Source organism: Homarus americanus, unplaced genomic scaffold (assembly GCF_018991925.1).
Source record: "Homarus americanus isolate GMGI-L3 unplaced genomic scaffold, GMGI_Hamer_2.0 scaffold52512, whole genome shotgun sequence".
Classification (NCBI taxonomy): Eukaryota; Metazoa; Arthropoda; class Malacostraca; order Decapoda; family Nephropidae; genus Homarus; species Homarus americanus.
In genome coordinates this window covers 15,533,076-15,550,505 of record NW_024735442.1, presented here as the reverse complement: position 1 = coordinate 15,550,505, position 17,430 = coordinate 15,533,076, and the positions used below count along the sequence as shown (strand labels likewise).

The window sequence follows — 17,430 nt, the reverse complement described above, 5'->3', positions numbered from 1 at the left end:
ATCATGTACAGAAATAGTGTGAGTGGACAGGTTTCAGAACTTTTCAATCAAAGCCTAGATTTTAAAATAAGTTCATTCATCCTCCTCAATTCAGGTTTAAGATAATGAGACATAAGATATTTAACTAGCTCATTTAATATTATTTGTCACTAATATTTGAGTTCCATGATGTAACTTTTCTACACAAAATATTTAAATTTACCAGTATTGTATACAGTACCTGTATTCTGAAAATAATATCTGTAATTCATTATTTAAGGACATCTCCTTTTTCTCTTATTAACTGTCCATGTGTAATGTCCAGGGCACCTCTGATGACTCTCTCTGGGTTCAAACTAAGACGCTGGACCAGAAGTTTAACGAACTCTGGCTCCAGCCAGCCAAGACCGATAACAATGCCCAGTGGCTGGAGGGTCAGATCCACATTGATGCCAAGAAACTTTTTATTGAAGTTGCTTATCAGGTAATGTAGCCAAGGGTGAGGTATAAGGAATTGATGGATTAGTGGATGCAATGTAGTTATACCTGAGAGTCTTATCAGTTTTAACTAAGTGGTCTCCCTAGAGATCCAGTAATGGTCATTTCCCTCGGATCTAGTGTTAGTTCAGTGGATAGCTTTTGTGTCTGGAAACACCTGTGATGTTCAATAGGGTCACACTGGACATCATCTTTTTCACATCCAACTTAAGGAGGTATTGAACCCAATTTACACTGGGAAGATACTGTACATTGCACTATCACATTAGCACTCGTACTACAGCATAGTACTCTTCATAATAATGATTTCTTCAGTTATGTGAAGTGAAAATAGATACTGAAATTGAAATCCTTATTGACAGAAGTGCAAACTATATTCTTTAAATAATGTTTCTGAATGCACCTTATAGAATAAAAATAAATAAAAATATGGTCACACAAGAGGAGATGGGACACCATTGTTTTTGTTTGTGTTTACAGCCAGGAGTTTGGGACGATAGTTCTACACGAGAAAATGAAGAACATACGACCCTGGTTGTAGCTGTAGTAAATTTAATGTAAAAAAATTAATAAAAATGTTTTAAGTAACGTTATTTAATGTTAATAAATGGAACAATCGAAGTAACTAACCACTAATGGCAAAGAAAAAAAAAAGAGATGGATTGGGAACGCCAATATATACTTGTGCATTTAAGGATACCGCTTCATTTATCTTACGAATATGTACAAAAGATTCACTATTGTTTATTACTGAATATGTAGTTCATTGAATTAATCTTTATATATGCGAAATGAACAATACAATTCATTAATACGTAGAATATTAAAACACACAAGAGAATAAGAGACGACATTGTGTTCAGTGTTTGCACCCAATGCATATGTACGCACTCAAGGAAACATAGTCATTTATCTTAAGAATATGTACAAAAGATTCATTATTGTTTATTACTGAATATGTATTTGATTGAATAAATGTTTATATATGTGAAATGAACAATGCAATTCATTAATAATACGTAGAATATTAAAACACACACGAGGAGACAAGACAGCATTGTTTTCGTGAGTGACGATGGTTCTACATAAGAAACTGAAGAAAATAAGACCCTGGTTGTAGCTGTAGTGAACTTAATTTAAAAAAATTTAATACCTGTATGTATGTTTTAAGTAATGCTATTTAATGTTAATAAATGGAACACTAGGAGTAGCTAACCACGAATGGTAAAGAAATAAGGCGAGACGATTGGGAACGCCAACGTATGAACAGTACATGTGAAAACCTATCGTCATTTCTCAACATATGAATATGAAAGCAACACTTATTTGCTGTTCATATATGTTTTGAATAATATTTACGAATGTAAAACTAAAATTCTATTCACCAATGGCAGTAAAGTCTAAAACATAAGGACAGCCAATGAATATTGTGCGAGTTTTTACTCAGATGACGAATTCATCAGGTTCAACTCTGGCTGAAGCTGTAGCTTTCCATAAAGCTGTTGCTGAAACTGTTACTGAACCTGAAGTTGATGTTGAAGGTGAAGCTGCTTATGATGCTAATTTGATAGTGTAGCTGAAGTTGATGGTCTAGGCCTTCAAATAATAATTCTCTCGAAAGAACCTTTCACAACTGCTTTCTTTTCTCATTATACATTTTTATGTAGAGGTCATTTGCGTTTATTTAAATGTAAAGGCTTTGTTTTGTTAATGGATCCACTTCAGAAAATACTGTATGTTCATTGCTTGCTCCGTATAATATCCACAGACCTCTCACCTTTTTCATATCATTTTAACACATCTCAGCTAAGCTTATTCACTGTCTATTAGCTTTTGAAACAACACTACCATCACTTGCTCTCTTGCTCATGTTGAATAGGGATGCAAAAATGCTGTAAGAAACCTGAGAAAGTTTTCCCCAGTTCCTGTTCCAGATGCGTGAAAGCAAAAGGCCCGCTAAGCTCAGAGTGTTGTTTACCACTCATTAGGAAGGCCCTCTTCATTTTTTACAGTAATTTTTTTGTCATAATACATATCGTGATTTAGTTATTATTTATAGGAAAATGTAATTTTATTTTATTTTTATTATATTTTGGTCATAAATACGAATGAAATAAGGATGTAAACTGAATTGGGTTCTAATTTATCTAGGGTTTCAAATACGAAAAGTTGTTGGACGAATCGTTGTTATCCGAGGCTTTACTGTATAGTAATATTTCCATTAACTGGAAACCCTCCAATAGCCGGAACTGATATTTTCTCAGGAAATAGCTCCCAAAGCCGGACTTTTCCGGAAAATTTAAGCTTTTGGGGACCATTTTCCGAGGAGCACATTTTCTAGAAAATTCTGAGAAAACTTTCCCGATAACTGAAAAATTCTGGGGATGGGGGGAGTTTTTTCCGGGTTTAAGAGATGAAAAATTAACTGTTCTTTGATGAATATGGGTTGGTAAAAATTCCCCTTTACCTCTTAAACAATCTTGAGACCTTGATAGTTAATATTTAGCCATACTTAAAGGAACAGAACCAGTTAACTACACTCAAGGACAATACTGTATTGTACTGACTTTTTTCATGTCACTAACCAGATTTTCATTGGTGGGGTACGTGGATCAGAATTCGCCATAGTGTCTGTGGACGACTTTAACTTCACAGTGTACTCTGGTGACTGCCCCACCCTTCCACCGGCGGTTCCCCCGGTCACCACCACCACCATTCTACCTTTGACTACTACTGATGGAGGCGCTGGGGTAATGCTGTTGCTGTTTATTCTGTTTCACTTCATTAGCAATACAGTAGTTCTATATGGCAGTATCTAGCTTACTGCCACTTTGTTGACCCATCTGTCTTACTGTGGATGACACGCAGTTAGTTTCATTGACAGTTTTTTGCAATGTTGTTTATATTTGTTGTATAGGAGATACATACATTTTGGTAGGATTTTGATTATTTAGGTAGGATTTGAGTGTGATATATGGGGCAAACATCACTGATAGTATTTTGTCACTGCCAGTACTCCCCAGAATGTTATTATGTTAGCTTAATAAATTCAGTACAGATCCTTAAACTCAAGTTTGTTTCGATTTACAAAATTTCTTATTTTCACAATGTGCATCGTAAACATGTTGAAAAAATATAAACAGCTGGGGGTTCCAACTAAATTTTTCTGAATGCACTTATTTTTTTTAGTAAATATGTCATGTGTTTCAGATTTTTTAGATTATATAATTACCAGATATATAACTCTGTATCCCTGACAGTCTGTGACATGCAACTTCACTGAAGGAGAGTGTGGATGGATGAACATGGACTCTAAGGGCATCCATTGGAACTACAACAGTGAGTCACACAACTACATAAGTATTCCTATAGTACTGTTATGAGGTCCTGGGCTGGCACCATTTTACTCTCATACTTATTACCATTGGTAGCGTGACGAGAGGAGGCTCGTGGGTAGATGTAATGATAGTATCAAGCAATAGGGAAGAAATAACGGTAAATACTGTAGGTAAATAATAGACACAATATACAAATACAAAATTTATTTAAACAGTAATATGAAATTAGGAGAAAGAATTTATATGTACCAACAGACGAAATCTAGTACTAGGCCCTCAGGCTCAACATACTCACACCACTACTGGGTGGACATACTCAATAACACATAACTCGTATAGTCACTTAGCACCATAAAGACCAGAGCAACTGCCACTACAACACTCAGTCGTCAGGGGTTATACTCAAGCAACAGCCATGGGGTCCAGCCACCATGGAGTACTTTCCGACGAACTCTGGAGATCCCAGTGGATTAACTCCACCACACAAATAGCCCTACTGAGTTAGACACTCATCCACCAATGATGGGGCTGGTAGTGGTGTGTGGCTTGGTGATCCGGGGGTCACCTCGCAGGCCGAGCGTTAGGGCCAGACGAGCTAGCTATGGGGGCCATAGGTAGTCTGAAGTGTCTGACGGTCGGGTCTCACGAAGGTAACTGATCCTACTGGACCTCGGACATCTCCCCAGACATAGTGGATACAACATCCACGCTACAGACATGGCCTAGGCTGCGTTAGGGACCTGTATGGGTGAAGGGACGGGCACTTACTAACCGTGACAATGACATCACATTTCAGGGGACGTTAAAGACGTAAATATGACTTCACTTAGAGCATATCAACTACGTTACTGTAACACTTGCACAATCAACTATTAATTGGGTCAAATCACTTAAAGAAGGGCGAATTATAACACAGTGGAATGGCATACCTGTATGGGTGAAGGGACGGGCACTTACTAATGGGTGAAAATGCCCGCGGCACCTTCACTCAAAATAGGCCAGGGAGTCCACCTACTTCTATTCCGATGAATTAATTTACTGTACACTCTGACGTTGAAACTGAGACTATGAACTCAGTTTCATTCCCTACTATTATCCTCACTAACAATGCTCTGACTCAGCTATCAAAAGCAAAATTAAATTGATTACTAAAGGTTGGATGGCAACAGGTCCCAACATACAGCATCTGCTACTAAATCCGCGGATTATATTCAAAGTTCCCTTAAGACAAAGACGGGGAAACAGAGAAAACGGGGGACGTTTCCACTGGGGGACTCGGAAGGTTTTGTGGACGTTTGAGCGTAATATGAATCCTTAAGGTTTTCAGGTTAGCCGTCATCACGATCATGACACTGTACTTTGGAATTTAAATACTGTATTACCAGTATTACCAGTATTTGCATAATTGTATTTTAGCCAATTAATTTCAGTTGTTCTAACATCTAGCAGTTACTGTGTATTAGTTGATATATATATATATATATATATATATATATATATATATATATATATATATATATATATATATATATATATATATATATATATATATATATATATATATATATATATATATAAGTTCTCGTTAATCTAACTCTTTCCAACGTTGTAATCAAACCATTGTTCAATGGTTTGGTCCAGTCAGACTTAAATAAAGCACTCTACCAGTGATTCACCATAAAATTTACCTTTACAATTCTTTCTGACGATTAATATTGTCAATATATAAAATATACAATAAAAATTTAATAAACTAAATTCATACCTTCAATTTGTAAATTAATAAATACTATTGAATATTAAATTTGTATAATAATAAAATTTAACGAATGAAACCTCATGCTGAGCGTCGCAGGCGTTAATTTTTTGTTTCGAATTAATCAATCAAACGAGGTGTTCGAACAGGTCACTGTATATATATATATATATATATATATATATATATATATATATATATATATATATATATATATATATATATATATATATATATATATATATATATATATATATATATATATATATATATATATATATATATATATATATATATATATATTATACAAGGACCGCTAACGAATCCTCGTTAACGAAATTTCGTTAATCTAACTGCCTTCCATAAGGATCTTCAATTCGTTAACTAATTTAAACTAACTCAACATGTTTCATTGCACTGACCGGCAACCAGCTTTAGTATCAGTCCGCCAATACATTAATTGGTTCTAGGGCTTAAATTCCTTACTATTTTAGTAAATATCAAGAAGTTTATACTATTCAATTATTTTAAAAGTTTAATATTCAATTTTAGTTCATTTTAACAATTATTGAACATAATTGAAGGTAAAGTAGACTGTTTAATGTGTGGCATCCAGCTCTTTAACAGCAAAACAGGCGTTAGTCTCTCTCTTGTTTTCACTGGAGGTAACATCTTGCTTGAGGATCTCTTCAACTAAATGCTTTTTTCTGTGTTTCAAGCAAATTATTGGTCATTTTGAAATATATTTTACATATTGACAATATATAATGCAGTGCAGTGTTGATTTAAAGAAAATAATCTTGAATTACACCAAGAGAGCTAAATTTTATAGGTGAAATGGCCATGGGGTGACTTCTTCCACCCCAATGCCTTCTTCCTTCTCCTCCACCCCCATTCTAAATCCCATCATCATCATCATCATCCAGGAACCTTCTACATACACACCTCAAAGTAAGTGAACTCTTCTACCATTTTTGTTGAATTTAGGAAATTTTTGGTGAGCTGGAACCAATTACCCAAAAACCCATTGAAACAATGGTTTCGGTTAACGAACTTTTCGGTTAACGAACGACCTTCTGGAACGGATTGAGTCACTGTATATTAATGTACTTTATATGTAATTTAACATTTATGAAGTTTCACATTTATTCTATTCCATGGCACCTTTGTTTATCATGAAGGTGAGAAGCACCAGATGGAGCTAGAGGCGAATGGGACAGATCCACTCCAGTACTATGTGGGTCAGATGAGGAGTCCCACTTTCACCACTGACTCTAATTCAAATACCTGTTTAACACTAACTTGGTTCTTTGACACGGAGAATGAAGCACACCTGACAGTCATTATACAGAGGTTAGTTATCTTCTTGGCAGTTCATGTTGTATAGTATAGGCATGTATATTGTATTTGCAAGTTGATCATATGACGCAAGTAAGTTGTCTTAGCCCCTTCCTGTTGCTTTCTACACTTACATTTACAATTATGTAGCTCTGCTTTGAGGTTTTGGTACCTCTTGATCCATCCCATATAAAAGTGGGAAAGGATTAAGATAATAGAACTTATTTGGTTTTATGTTACATCCTGCCACCCATTGTTAGCTCTATATACTGTACAGTACTGTACATGTTCCTGATAGACCCCTCATTAAGTTAGTTCTTATACCCATGATGTTACTTGCCATTGATCGTTCTAGTGCCGCTTGGTATAATAGTTTTAATACTATAGTATTATTCAAAACTGATACCAGTGGTACCATATTTGACGGATGTAGAAACACTAAATTTTTGTTGTGCAGTAAGATGTAAAGGGTGATACTGTATATGGAGAGAGAATGTGATGTAGAGATAATTGTTCTGTAAAACTGCTGAAACACTACCGATAAATGTAATTCAGTCAACGTGCCACATAATTGTCTTTCAAAACTTATTGTCAAATTCTTTTTCAGTGCTGATGGACTAGATATTGATTTCCTGATGAATGTCAATGACGGATCAGATGGACAGTGGAAGACAACCAATATGGACATCACCAAGGAGGGCACCTTCAGGATAGCTATTGAAGGCACAGTGCTGAGTGGCTGGAAGGGCGTCATGGCTTTCAACAATGTTCTGCTGGTCAACAAGCCCTGCTCAGAAGGTGAAAAGATAAGAGCATTTATAGAATCCCCCACCTAATCTGACCTAACTCAAATAACCTATCTTACTCAAATCTCACTTGACTTGAAAACTGGGTTCTTTAGGCCTGACAGCCCATTTTGGACAGTATGGATACAGTGCAAGGCATATTAAGCTTTCCATGCACAAGAAGGTAGCATGGTTGGCACTGCACTTAACCATGATCACTTTCTCAATTATAAAGTTATGTACCTATTTACAGTTGGGTAGACAGAATATTCTAGGATGAAACCTGGAGGTGAGCGCCGTATCTATGCGGTCACTGCCCACCTCTTCTGACTAACTTAACCTAGATGGTAGGGGATTTAATAGTAATGGCCCATGATCCCTCTCCTACTATCTATTACCACTTTATAGCTGAATCTGTCTATCTATATCATTAGCCTGCAGGATGGGACATGTTAAACCTCCTCTGTTCCATTCTGTCACCACATATTTAGGCAACATATGTCTAGTTCCATCCACCACATTTTTAACCTAATATTAAGTGAGATAAGCTAGTACGTACATACCTGATCTAAAACTGATTGTTCCGTGGACCTAAATAACCTAATCAAAACAAATATGTCTATCCTCTAGTACTGTGCAATCTATGATGTAGCCAGTAGTGGGCATGGTCCCGCTAATTAGCGAAGCTAAGTTTCTCGTTAGCGGATTAGCGTTTTCGCTAACTTTGGAAACCATTAGCGGACCAATTAGCTTCCTCTAAATTTAGTTCCGCTAACTTTAAGTTCGCTAACAAAATTTATACATGTTTGTTCCTGTTTGTTGTAAGCGTGTGACGCCGCGACGCGTGTCTCCAACAGCCAGTCAGGCACGCTTGGCTGACTGCGTGTTAGTACGTGTAAACTTGACAAGACATGATTTGTCAACGCTGCGCTGCAGCAGCTGAGCAGCATTGTGTAATTCCGCAGTTCTGAGTTCAGTTCACTTACTATGTTGTCACATTACAGACAGTCTAAGCAGTCTTACAGTGTCAGTGACAGCAGCGTATGTTATCGCTTATTGTTATGGAAGGTGAAGAATTACTTTTCATTAAAGTTTAGAGTTTTCTGTGTATTTACATGACTAAGACCAACAATAAGTTATATAAAAATGCACTGGTATAATGTGTATATGGTTGGTATTGCATATTTACATGAATAATGAATAAGGCCAATAGGTTGTATGAGAATGCAAATAAATGCATATTTGTGAAATTGTGTACAGTGTACACCTTGATAAGTCAATCATCATCTGATCTTGGTATGATGCTATTCGCTACCTATGCTATACAGTACTTTAGTTTTTGGATTCGTTTAATACTTTCTGTCTTTTCATACAGTAAATAAAGATTATATAGTGTATGTTGAAACTTGAATGTAAACTAATGTTTAATTTCATTTGTTCATTTAATTATTTGTGTACACCTTGATCATCATCTGATCTTGGCATGCTATACCTTTTTGGAAAGCTCTATGTCTAAGCTACAAGACAAAATATGAAAATTTCAGCTCTCTAGGTCTGTTTTTAAGGGTTTTAGAGCCCCCTCCCCCCCAAAAAAACGAAGCTTAATTCATATAATAAAAGTTAGCGGGAAGCGTTAACTTCCGCTAATTTTTTTTAGCTGTTTAGCGGTTTAGGGTTAGCGAAGTTAACATTTTAGTTAGCAGATTAGCTGTTAGCGAAGCTAACTTTTCGTTTAGCTGTAACCACCACTGGATGTAGCTAGTTACTTGAGATATGCTCCAAGTTTTTGCTATTAAATTGATGACATAAAAAATTATATCCAGTGCACTGTGATTACTTCTATTGACAGAAATCATTATTGTAGGGAAGCCAAGTAAACTGTGTAAGACATCAATATATTATGAAAATGTTGAAAGAAAAAAGTTATATAACATAGATTGTGTATGATAAAATATGATTTTACGAATTGCAAGTCTCATCCAGTCAAACCAGAAATTAATTTTTTGTTCTTGTTCAAACACTTATCTAGTTTAGCACTTTAGGTGAGCATTGTATGCTGTTATCTGTGGCTGTCAACTTCATTATACTACAGTATTAAGTTTGCTGATAGAAACCAAGATATATTACTGTATATATTTAGACTGGAGAGTTTTATCTGTTATGACCTATGGTCTCTCTAAAGGTCCATGTAAAGGGTTCAGTGCTACTACAGGAGGAATAAGAAGGATCATGCAGATATATGTGAATGACCAGGTTAAAAGCTTTCAGGCACAATTCTATTAATATCTAATCTACAGTAAAGTATCCCATTTGCATTTACTTCACCAGATGGAAATTACTGTATCTGAAGTTTATATACCTAGATGACAAGATTTAGTAGTTTTTAATAAGCTGTATTAATATCAAGGTTAAGCACCACCTTTGTGAAGTGTCATCATTTGGTAATTAATGAATATGAACTTTATGCTGTACTTGAAGCTGTACTTGTTCAAGTATTTCTGATAACAAAATTCTTATTCTTATTGTGTGGCAGATGTGAAGACGGGCAGCCTGTGGTGTGACTTTGAGAGCCCAGAGGAGTGTGGGTTCCACACATCTTTGCCAGGGGACTCTACTGTCTGGACGTGGGGCTCCAGTGACATACCCCTCGATCACACCCTCGACAGTCCCATGGGTGAGTATGCAATAATGAGTGATTGTGTGCACATATGCATAATTTAGCACACGCATATTGTACATACTGTACGTATATACAGTACTGCTTTATGTGATTTACCTGTCACCTCACATGAGCTATATCGCCCATTAGCAAAACATCCTTCCTCAAAAGTCACTCAATGCCATGCCCTCCTTTCCTTTATAGTCATCTTTTTTCTTCTTCCTTTTAGTGCTGAATTATATTTATTTTAGACCAACTCCACTAATACAGTTTTTTATTGACTGGTTCAACTGATAATTGGGCTGCTTCACAGATTTCCTGGAACAAGATCTTTATTTGATAGTATATGATAGTAGGAAAGTTATCAACATTACATTGGTTTATCTCACACTTGTATTCATTTCATTACTAAGTTTGCTTTAGTTTCTCTTGTTTGTTTAATGATTAGAGTAGGTAAACCACAGTTTCTTAGCTCTCCTGTCTCATTATTTTTTTGACTTATTCCTACTCCTTGTGGAAAGATTCTGCTGACTTATTTACGTGTTGGTGTGGTGCCATCAGGTCACACTATGTATGTGGACACGGATAGGAAGGGTAGTCTAGCTCACCTGGTGACCCCCTCCATCTCCCCTGTGGATGAGACCTTCTGCCTCACCTTCTGGTTCTACATGTTGGGTGCAGACGTAGGCAGACTCACGGTGAGTGGTCCTGTGTGTGTGTGTGTGTGTGTGTGTGTTACTTCTATAGTACAATGTTCAGGATTGTGTCTGCAGGGATTTTAATATCTTTGAGTGCATATGGGTTGTGAATGTATGTGTTAATGCTTCTTGGAATGTGTTTCAAGTGTTTTGTGTTCGAGTCTATTAGTGGATATTTTAATGTGAGTGCAGGGTGGAAATTGGACACTTGATGGGGAAATATTGAGGTCTACAATTTGTACTGTGTACAGTCAACCCTCACTTTACGCGGTTAATATAACCCACAGGGTACCGCGGAAAGTGAGAAACGCGTAAAGTGAACAACATAACATGTGGGATTAATTGAAATAGAGACCGGGCCGACCCCCAAACTCCACTTTTTGACGACACACAACTATGTTGTAGTAAAAATTTTATCTTAACTTTATGATGGTATGCACAAACAATTAATATAGAAGAGGTTAGGTTAGGAAAAATAAAGGTTAAGTTAGGAAAAATAAAGGTTAGGTTAGGAAAACTAAAAGTTAGGCTGAACACTTACGTTAGTAGAAGAGATGGGTCGGCATATGGGGATGGAGGCTGGTTCTGAGGCAGAGGGCAGGCTACTGGCCCTCAGGTGAGTCACCATCACCATCGGGAGCAGGCGGGTGGGGCGAATCTAAAAATAGCATCAAGCCGGACACTCTCCGTGTAAAGGGGTACACGCACCGCGGAATGTGAGCATCCTGGGTTCCGGCAGGGCACCGCGTAAACTTGGAAACGCGGAATGTGGGATCGCGTAAAGTGAGGGTTGACTGTATTACTATGTAATTTGTTTTCAAAATTATTTACTATGTCTACATGATTATATTTTTAGTGATTTTAATTAATCCAATGTCTTTAATTATTTATGATACTCTATTGCAACAATCCTGGGGAAGGTTTTTCAGATAGGATAGTTTTTTTACCAGAATTGTCCTTTTAGCCAGTTATCATGTGATAAGGGTCGAATACTGTACATATTTAGAGACTGTTTACATGATATGGTAATGCAATCATTTGTCTAGCTTTGGTAGAAGGCACAATTTGCAGGAACACATTTAACCATCTGAATCTGACATTAAAAAAAAAAAGCACCTTGTCTGGATTGGGACAATAGTTGGGGAGAGATCAGACTCAGTTCATATCCACCCCCTCCCCCCCCACTAAAGAAAAAAAATGCAAACACCATTTTAGATAAATTTAAAAGGATATAACTATATCAGCTACAAAATAGTACTAATATTTATTTAGAAATTGTTCAACAATTTCTTGGACCCACATCAGACATCCAAGCTTTGCTGTGTATGGTATGGGACCAGACACCATGTTGGTAATGTTCACTTCTGTGTCTCCAAACCTAAGCTACTACTCTTATCAACTTTTCACCATTATATCTTCATACCCTGCTGTATATACAGTACAGTACAGTACAGTAAAAACAACTTCTGCACCATACTATATTTTGGTTAGTAATAATGTGCTTGTTTACAACAACAGGTGTACTCCATGCAAAACAACAACCCAGGTCTGCCTCTATTGGTGAACCACCAGTCCTACCAGAAGGAATGGCGGGGTGCCTCTGTCACTGGTGTGGTTGACATCAGTGCTAACTTCACGGTGCGTTGTTATCTCTTTTTATACCTCAGGCTTCCTAGGATTCTCAAAGCTGTATACACATAATTTTTTACCTTATCTAGTATTGAATGAGAAACACTCCCAGATTACAGTATACATATTGGTGAAAGTTGAGGTCATTAAGACCTGTGTATTTGTACAGTAAGCAAGGCAAGCACATTCATTATTACATTTAAGTGTCCTGTGATTGGAAATTTTAAGGCATAATCCTTTAAAAATCCATCTCTAGATTTTTTACTTAAAAAAAAATAGGTCAAGCATCACATATGAGTTATGGAATTGTTTTTAAGACATTGTGTAGTTCAGTACCATCATGGATGACCCTGGAGTTTGTGTGGTGCAGGCCCTTTAGTGGGGCCCTTTAGGTCGTGTGGTGTAGGGCCCTGTAGATTGTGTGGTGATGGGCCTTATAGTTGGTGTGGTGTGGGGTTCTTTAGGTTGTGTGAGCCCCATACAATTTTGACCAAGTGCTTTGGCAAAAACAGTTTTTATGCTTGTCCAGGTGATTTTTCTTTTGCTTTGAGTTAGGAACCTAAAATATGGACACAATGGTGAGTAGACTAATGGCCTTTTTTTTTAATAATTTATTTACTTATTACATCACCCTACCTCATTCCTTTGCCAAGTGTTGCATGAAGTGTGGAGCACATGTAATGTTCCTCACCTCACAGGTGACTCGGTACAGGTGGAAACACCGCAGTCAGAATACCCCAACTGTGGTTATGTCGATGACTTTACATTTAATTGTCCTTTAGATATTATAGTGTATGTCTGTGTTATTATGTTGTTAGGCTCTGTTGTCCTTCAGATAGAGCACTTTGACTATCACTATGCCATTGTCACATGTACAGAGCTGCCTGTGAGGCAAGGAACATTTTGTATGCAGGCAACTGTACCACTACTGTAAATGGAGGTTTTGGTTCCAGATACATTGTTTTATACAGGTAGTCATGTTCTATGTTCTAATTGGTTTTCTAGTCAGGGAGAGTTATAGTCACTTTGCTGAGTTTACTGTGTTTTGCAGATACAGTATCGCTAAATAACATCATGCTGGGTAAGAGTTTTAAAGAGAGAAAGTGTGGGAAAACAAAGAAAACACTGAGGTTAGCTTAGTTGGGAAAAGTTAGCTTCAGATTTTATGGGTTAGACTATAATTCAGTTTAAACTTATCTTTTCAAATCTAACTAGATTTTTTTGTATTGTATTTTTGTCAGTGCCACATAAATTTGTAACTACTGTACTATAAGTTTAAAGTGCCATTGATCGACTTTTTACGTATTTTGCATTTATTTTCATATTTACAGTTTTGCTTAGTATTTATTTAAATTCACAATACTGAAGACTTATCCATTAGAAATTACCTATCACTTGCATAAAGTATACTGACCACTCTAATTAATGCCCATTGTAAAATTATTTACAACGTAATCAGTCTTGGTACTTACTGTACCTGGATATTTTTTTAAATACCTGTATTTACATAATTTTCATATTAAATTAACATTGCATTACTTAAAATACACCGAACTATATCATGGCACATTTATTAATGCACTAGGCTTTGGGATCATAAAGGTGTGGATTTGGTTTGAACACAGCTTGATGCAGTTCCTTTTTCCGAGAGAAAAAATGCCAGTGAAATTTAGTTTGGAAATGTTACAGTATTTGAAATTTATGAGTGATTTAATGTTATTTGCTAATTGTTGACATGCTCTACTAGGTGCTGTTTGAGGCATTCACAGGGGAGGACAACTGGGGCTCCCTGGCTATTGATGATGTGAAGGTGACTCCTGGGTTCTGCCCTAACCCATCTACCTGCACCTTTGATGATGGCCTCTGCCTCTGGACACAGAGCCATACTGATGACTTAGATTGGGAAGTTGTCAACTCGGTGGGAGACCTTCATGATCACACTAATAGTAAGTATTATTACTATCTCCCAAATGAAAAAATTCTTCATGTATAATTTAGTAAACTACTATTTTGAAGAAATATTTCTTTTAAGATTAGTAGATTTTATAATGTTTATGTAATCATAAAGATCAGTAATATTATTACCATAGTACACATTAATGGAATAAATTCTCAAAAATAGTTGATTGGGTTGATAAGTAAAAAGAGGATGGAGAGAATGATAGATAAATTGGAGCAATATCACACAATTGAAAGTAATGCTTCATGTGTCGCCCTCTTGCATAACAGGAACTAGTCATTATTTAAAAACGGATGAATTGTCGAGGGGTTTCAAGAGACCATGCAGCACCTAGAGCTGCAATCATGTAATTGTGGCTAACTCATGCAAGCGTGGAAAATGGTTATAATAGGATGATGATGATAATAATAATGATAATGATAATGATAATGATACTCTGTACGATATAGTTAATAATATTAATGCATCATTCCTTAAACAGAATCGGGGAAATTTGTGACTCTAAGGACAGGCGATCCAGCAACCATAAGGAACACAGCAGCACTGGAATCTGAGCCTGTTGAATTACTGGAGATATCATGCTTCACCTTCTGGTGAGCCACACAACAGATACTTTAGTAAACTTGTACAGGCATCCCTTGAGTTACAATATTTCAATTTATTAATAGTAAAAAATTCACTTACAGTATTTTAAATAATTTATGGTAATAATTTTTCTTTTACAGTATCTTTTAAGTTACATTTAAATTTTGTTGATGGAAAGGTTTATATATTTTTTTTATACATTAGGGGATAATAATGAAAATTGCATAAATATGAATCAGAATTGATAATCTCACACAGTATCATCATTACTGCACTTCCTTTCTTATTAGAGTATATTTATTTGGTATTATGTGTTGTTCCTTAAATTCCTGTGGACACTGATGTAATTCGTAAGATCTCACATCATGTTCAATATTATTAGCCTTTTGATATACTGTATCACCAGAAATATTATTTTTCTGTCACACAGGTACAATATGTGGGGGGAAAATATTGGATATCTTCAGATTGAGAACAGTGACCCTACCTTTAATGAAATGATATTATGGCAACTCACTGGTCCACAAACCAATGCCTCAGAGTGGAAGTATGGCAGTGCTCCAGTCTCCCCAGCTGGAACATTTAATATAGTAAGTTTGTAATTAGTAATAAGTACAGTATAGGATTTTGCTTAGGGGAGAATAACTAACAATAAGTCCTCCATTGTCATCACAGTTTATATTAAAATAGGAACAACATGGAGGTAGAATACCATGGTTGTAAGATCTATATATGGTTGCCTCTAGTATGAATTATGAAAAAAAATCCTGGAATTACAAGTGGCTATAATTTGTAAAGTACTTACCAGGCAAAATGGTTAATCCTCTCCTTTTCCATTTAATGTGTCACTCTTTTATAATGTTGAAAAGTAACTTTTAGGTTGAGATTGGATATGGAGTACAGTACAGTACTTATTATTTCATGTATATTGTATAAAAATTATAGGCTCATTGATAAAATTCTTTCCCTTGCAAAATGTCTCTTTTTATCACAAATAAAATGTGTTACAACTACAGTTGTGATAATTTAATATATGGAAGTAAAATTTAATTCATGAACATTTCAGATCTTGGAATGTATATTGTATATCAAATTATACCCATAACTGGAATCCTCCTTGTTTCTTTCTTAGATCAGCATTGTGGGTGAAGTGAATAGTATCTATGAAACTGGGAATGGCACCATTGCTGTAGATGGTGTTGAACTTAAACAAGGAGTGAACTGTGACTTTGAACCTCCTGATGCAGAGGTTGGCACACCAGCACCCATGACCACCACTCCCATGCCTACCCCTAGTCCTGGATATGGTTTCAAATGTGACTTTGAAGATCCAGATGAGGCACTCTGTGGCTGGCACGATACCTCAGCTGAAGCTTACAAATGGAAAATTGTCAAGGTTAGATAAATGCTATATGTAGTGCAGTACAGGAGCAACCTGGTTATCGCAAAGAACGTGTTCCTAAAAGTCGGTCTGATAAACTTAAGGTTCCTAAATATTGTCAAGTTTCATCTAGGTCTTAGATTTTTTTTTTAATTTTTATGTCTGTTATAAATTTTTTGGTAATATTATATATAACCTGCTTTTAATAGCATTTTTAGCTCGGATTGTTTTTATATGCAGTAGTAGCAACTTATAAGTTGAAAAGTCATATCCCCATTACATACTTATCTGCTGTACTTATGACTATTGAACTAGTACAGTAGACCCTTGCCATTCATGAGGGATAGGTTCCAAGAAATAGCACGAATTGGCAAAACCGCGAATAGCAACTTATACTACCTTAGTGCACTACTGTATACCTATAAAGTACCAAACAACTGACCAGCCGCGACAGCACTCATCCCATCTTTTAACTTATTTTATAATTAAACTTTCTTTGTCAGGGTCATTACTGACTTTATCCTTTTACGTTTCACTCCACTAGCAACACTATCACTGACATTAGGCAGTCTTAGGAGCCATTTCACACAGAAACGCTTAAGTTTTGAGAGTACAACATGAGATGCTGCGTGAGGTGACTCGTTGTACTGTGGAAAAAGGCTTGCAAGCTAGCCACCATAGCCACCATGTGCTTACCACGAATTTTTGAAATCGTAAATTGCAAGAGTCTACTGGACTGTAGTATTCTCCATCTCTTGTATAGGCCACTTCCTTTTGTATTATTTTCATATACTGTACATAAAACATCATAGGTTTTGAACTTA

General features: G+C 36.2%; 1 protein-coding gene across 1 annotated transcript in view; it reads left to right on the top strand.

Moving 5' to 3' along the window:
• LOC121870940 (MAM and LDL-receptor class A domain-containing protein 2-like) overlaps positions 1 to 17,430 on the top strand; it is a 43,590-nt gene that overhangs the window by 4,440 nt on the left and 21,720 nt on the right. The window contains exons 7-18 of the mRNA XM_042372912.1: positions 305 to 463; positions 3,066 to 3,275; positions 3,738 to 3,816; positions 6,753 to 6,924; positions 7,517 to 7,707; positions 10,228 to 10,368; positions 10,915 to 11,051; positions 12,570 to 12,689; positions 14,428 to 14,626; positions 15,122 to 15,233; positions 15,656 to 15,815; positions 16,358 to 16,621. Coding sequence (XP_042228846.1) covers positions 305 to 463; positions 3,066 to 3,275; positions 3,738 to 3,816; positions 6,753 to 6,924; positions 7,517 to 7,707; positions 10,228 to 10,368; positions 10,915 to 11,051; positions 12,570 to 12,689; positions 14,428 to 14,626; positions 15,122 to 15,233; positions 15,656 to 15,815; positions 16,358 to 16,621 — 1,944 coding nt within the window. The remainder of the gene's footprint in view (positions 1 to 304; positions 464 to 3,065; positions 3,276 to 3,737; positions 3,817 to 6,752; positions 6,925 to 7,516; positions 7,708 to 10,227; positions 10,369 to 10,914; positions 11,052 to 12,569; positions 12,690 to 14,427; positions 14,627 to 15,121; positions 15,234 to 15,655; positions 15,816 to 16,357; positions 16,622 to 17,430) is intronic.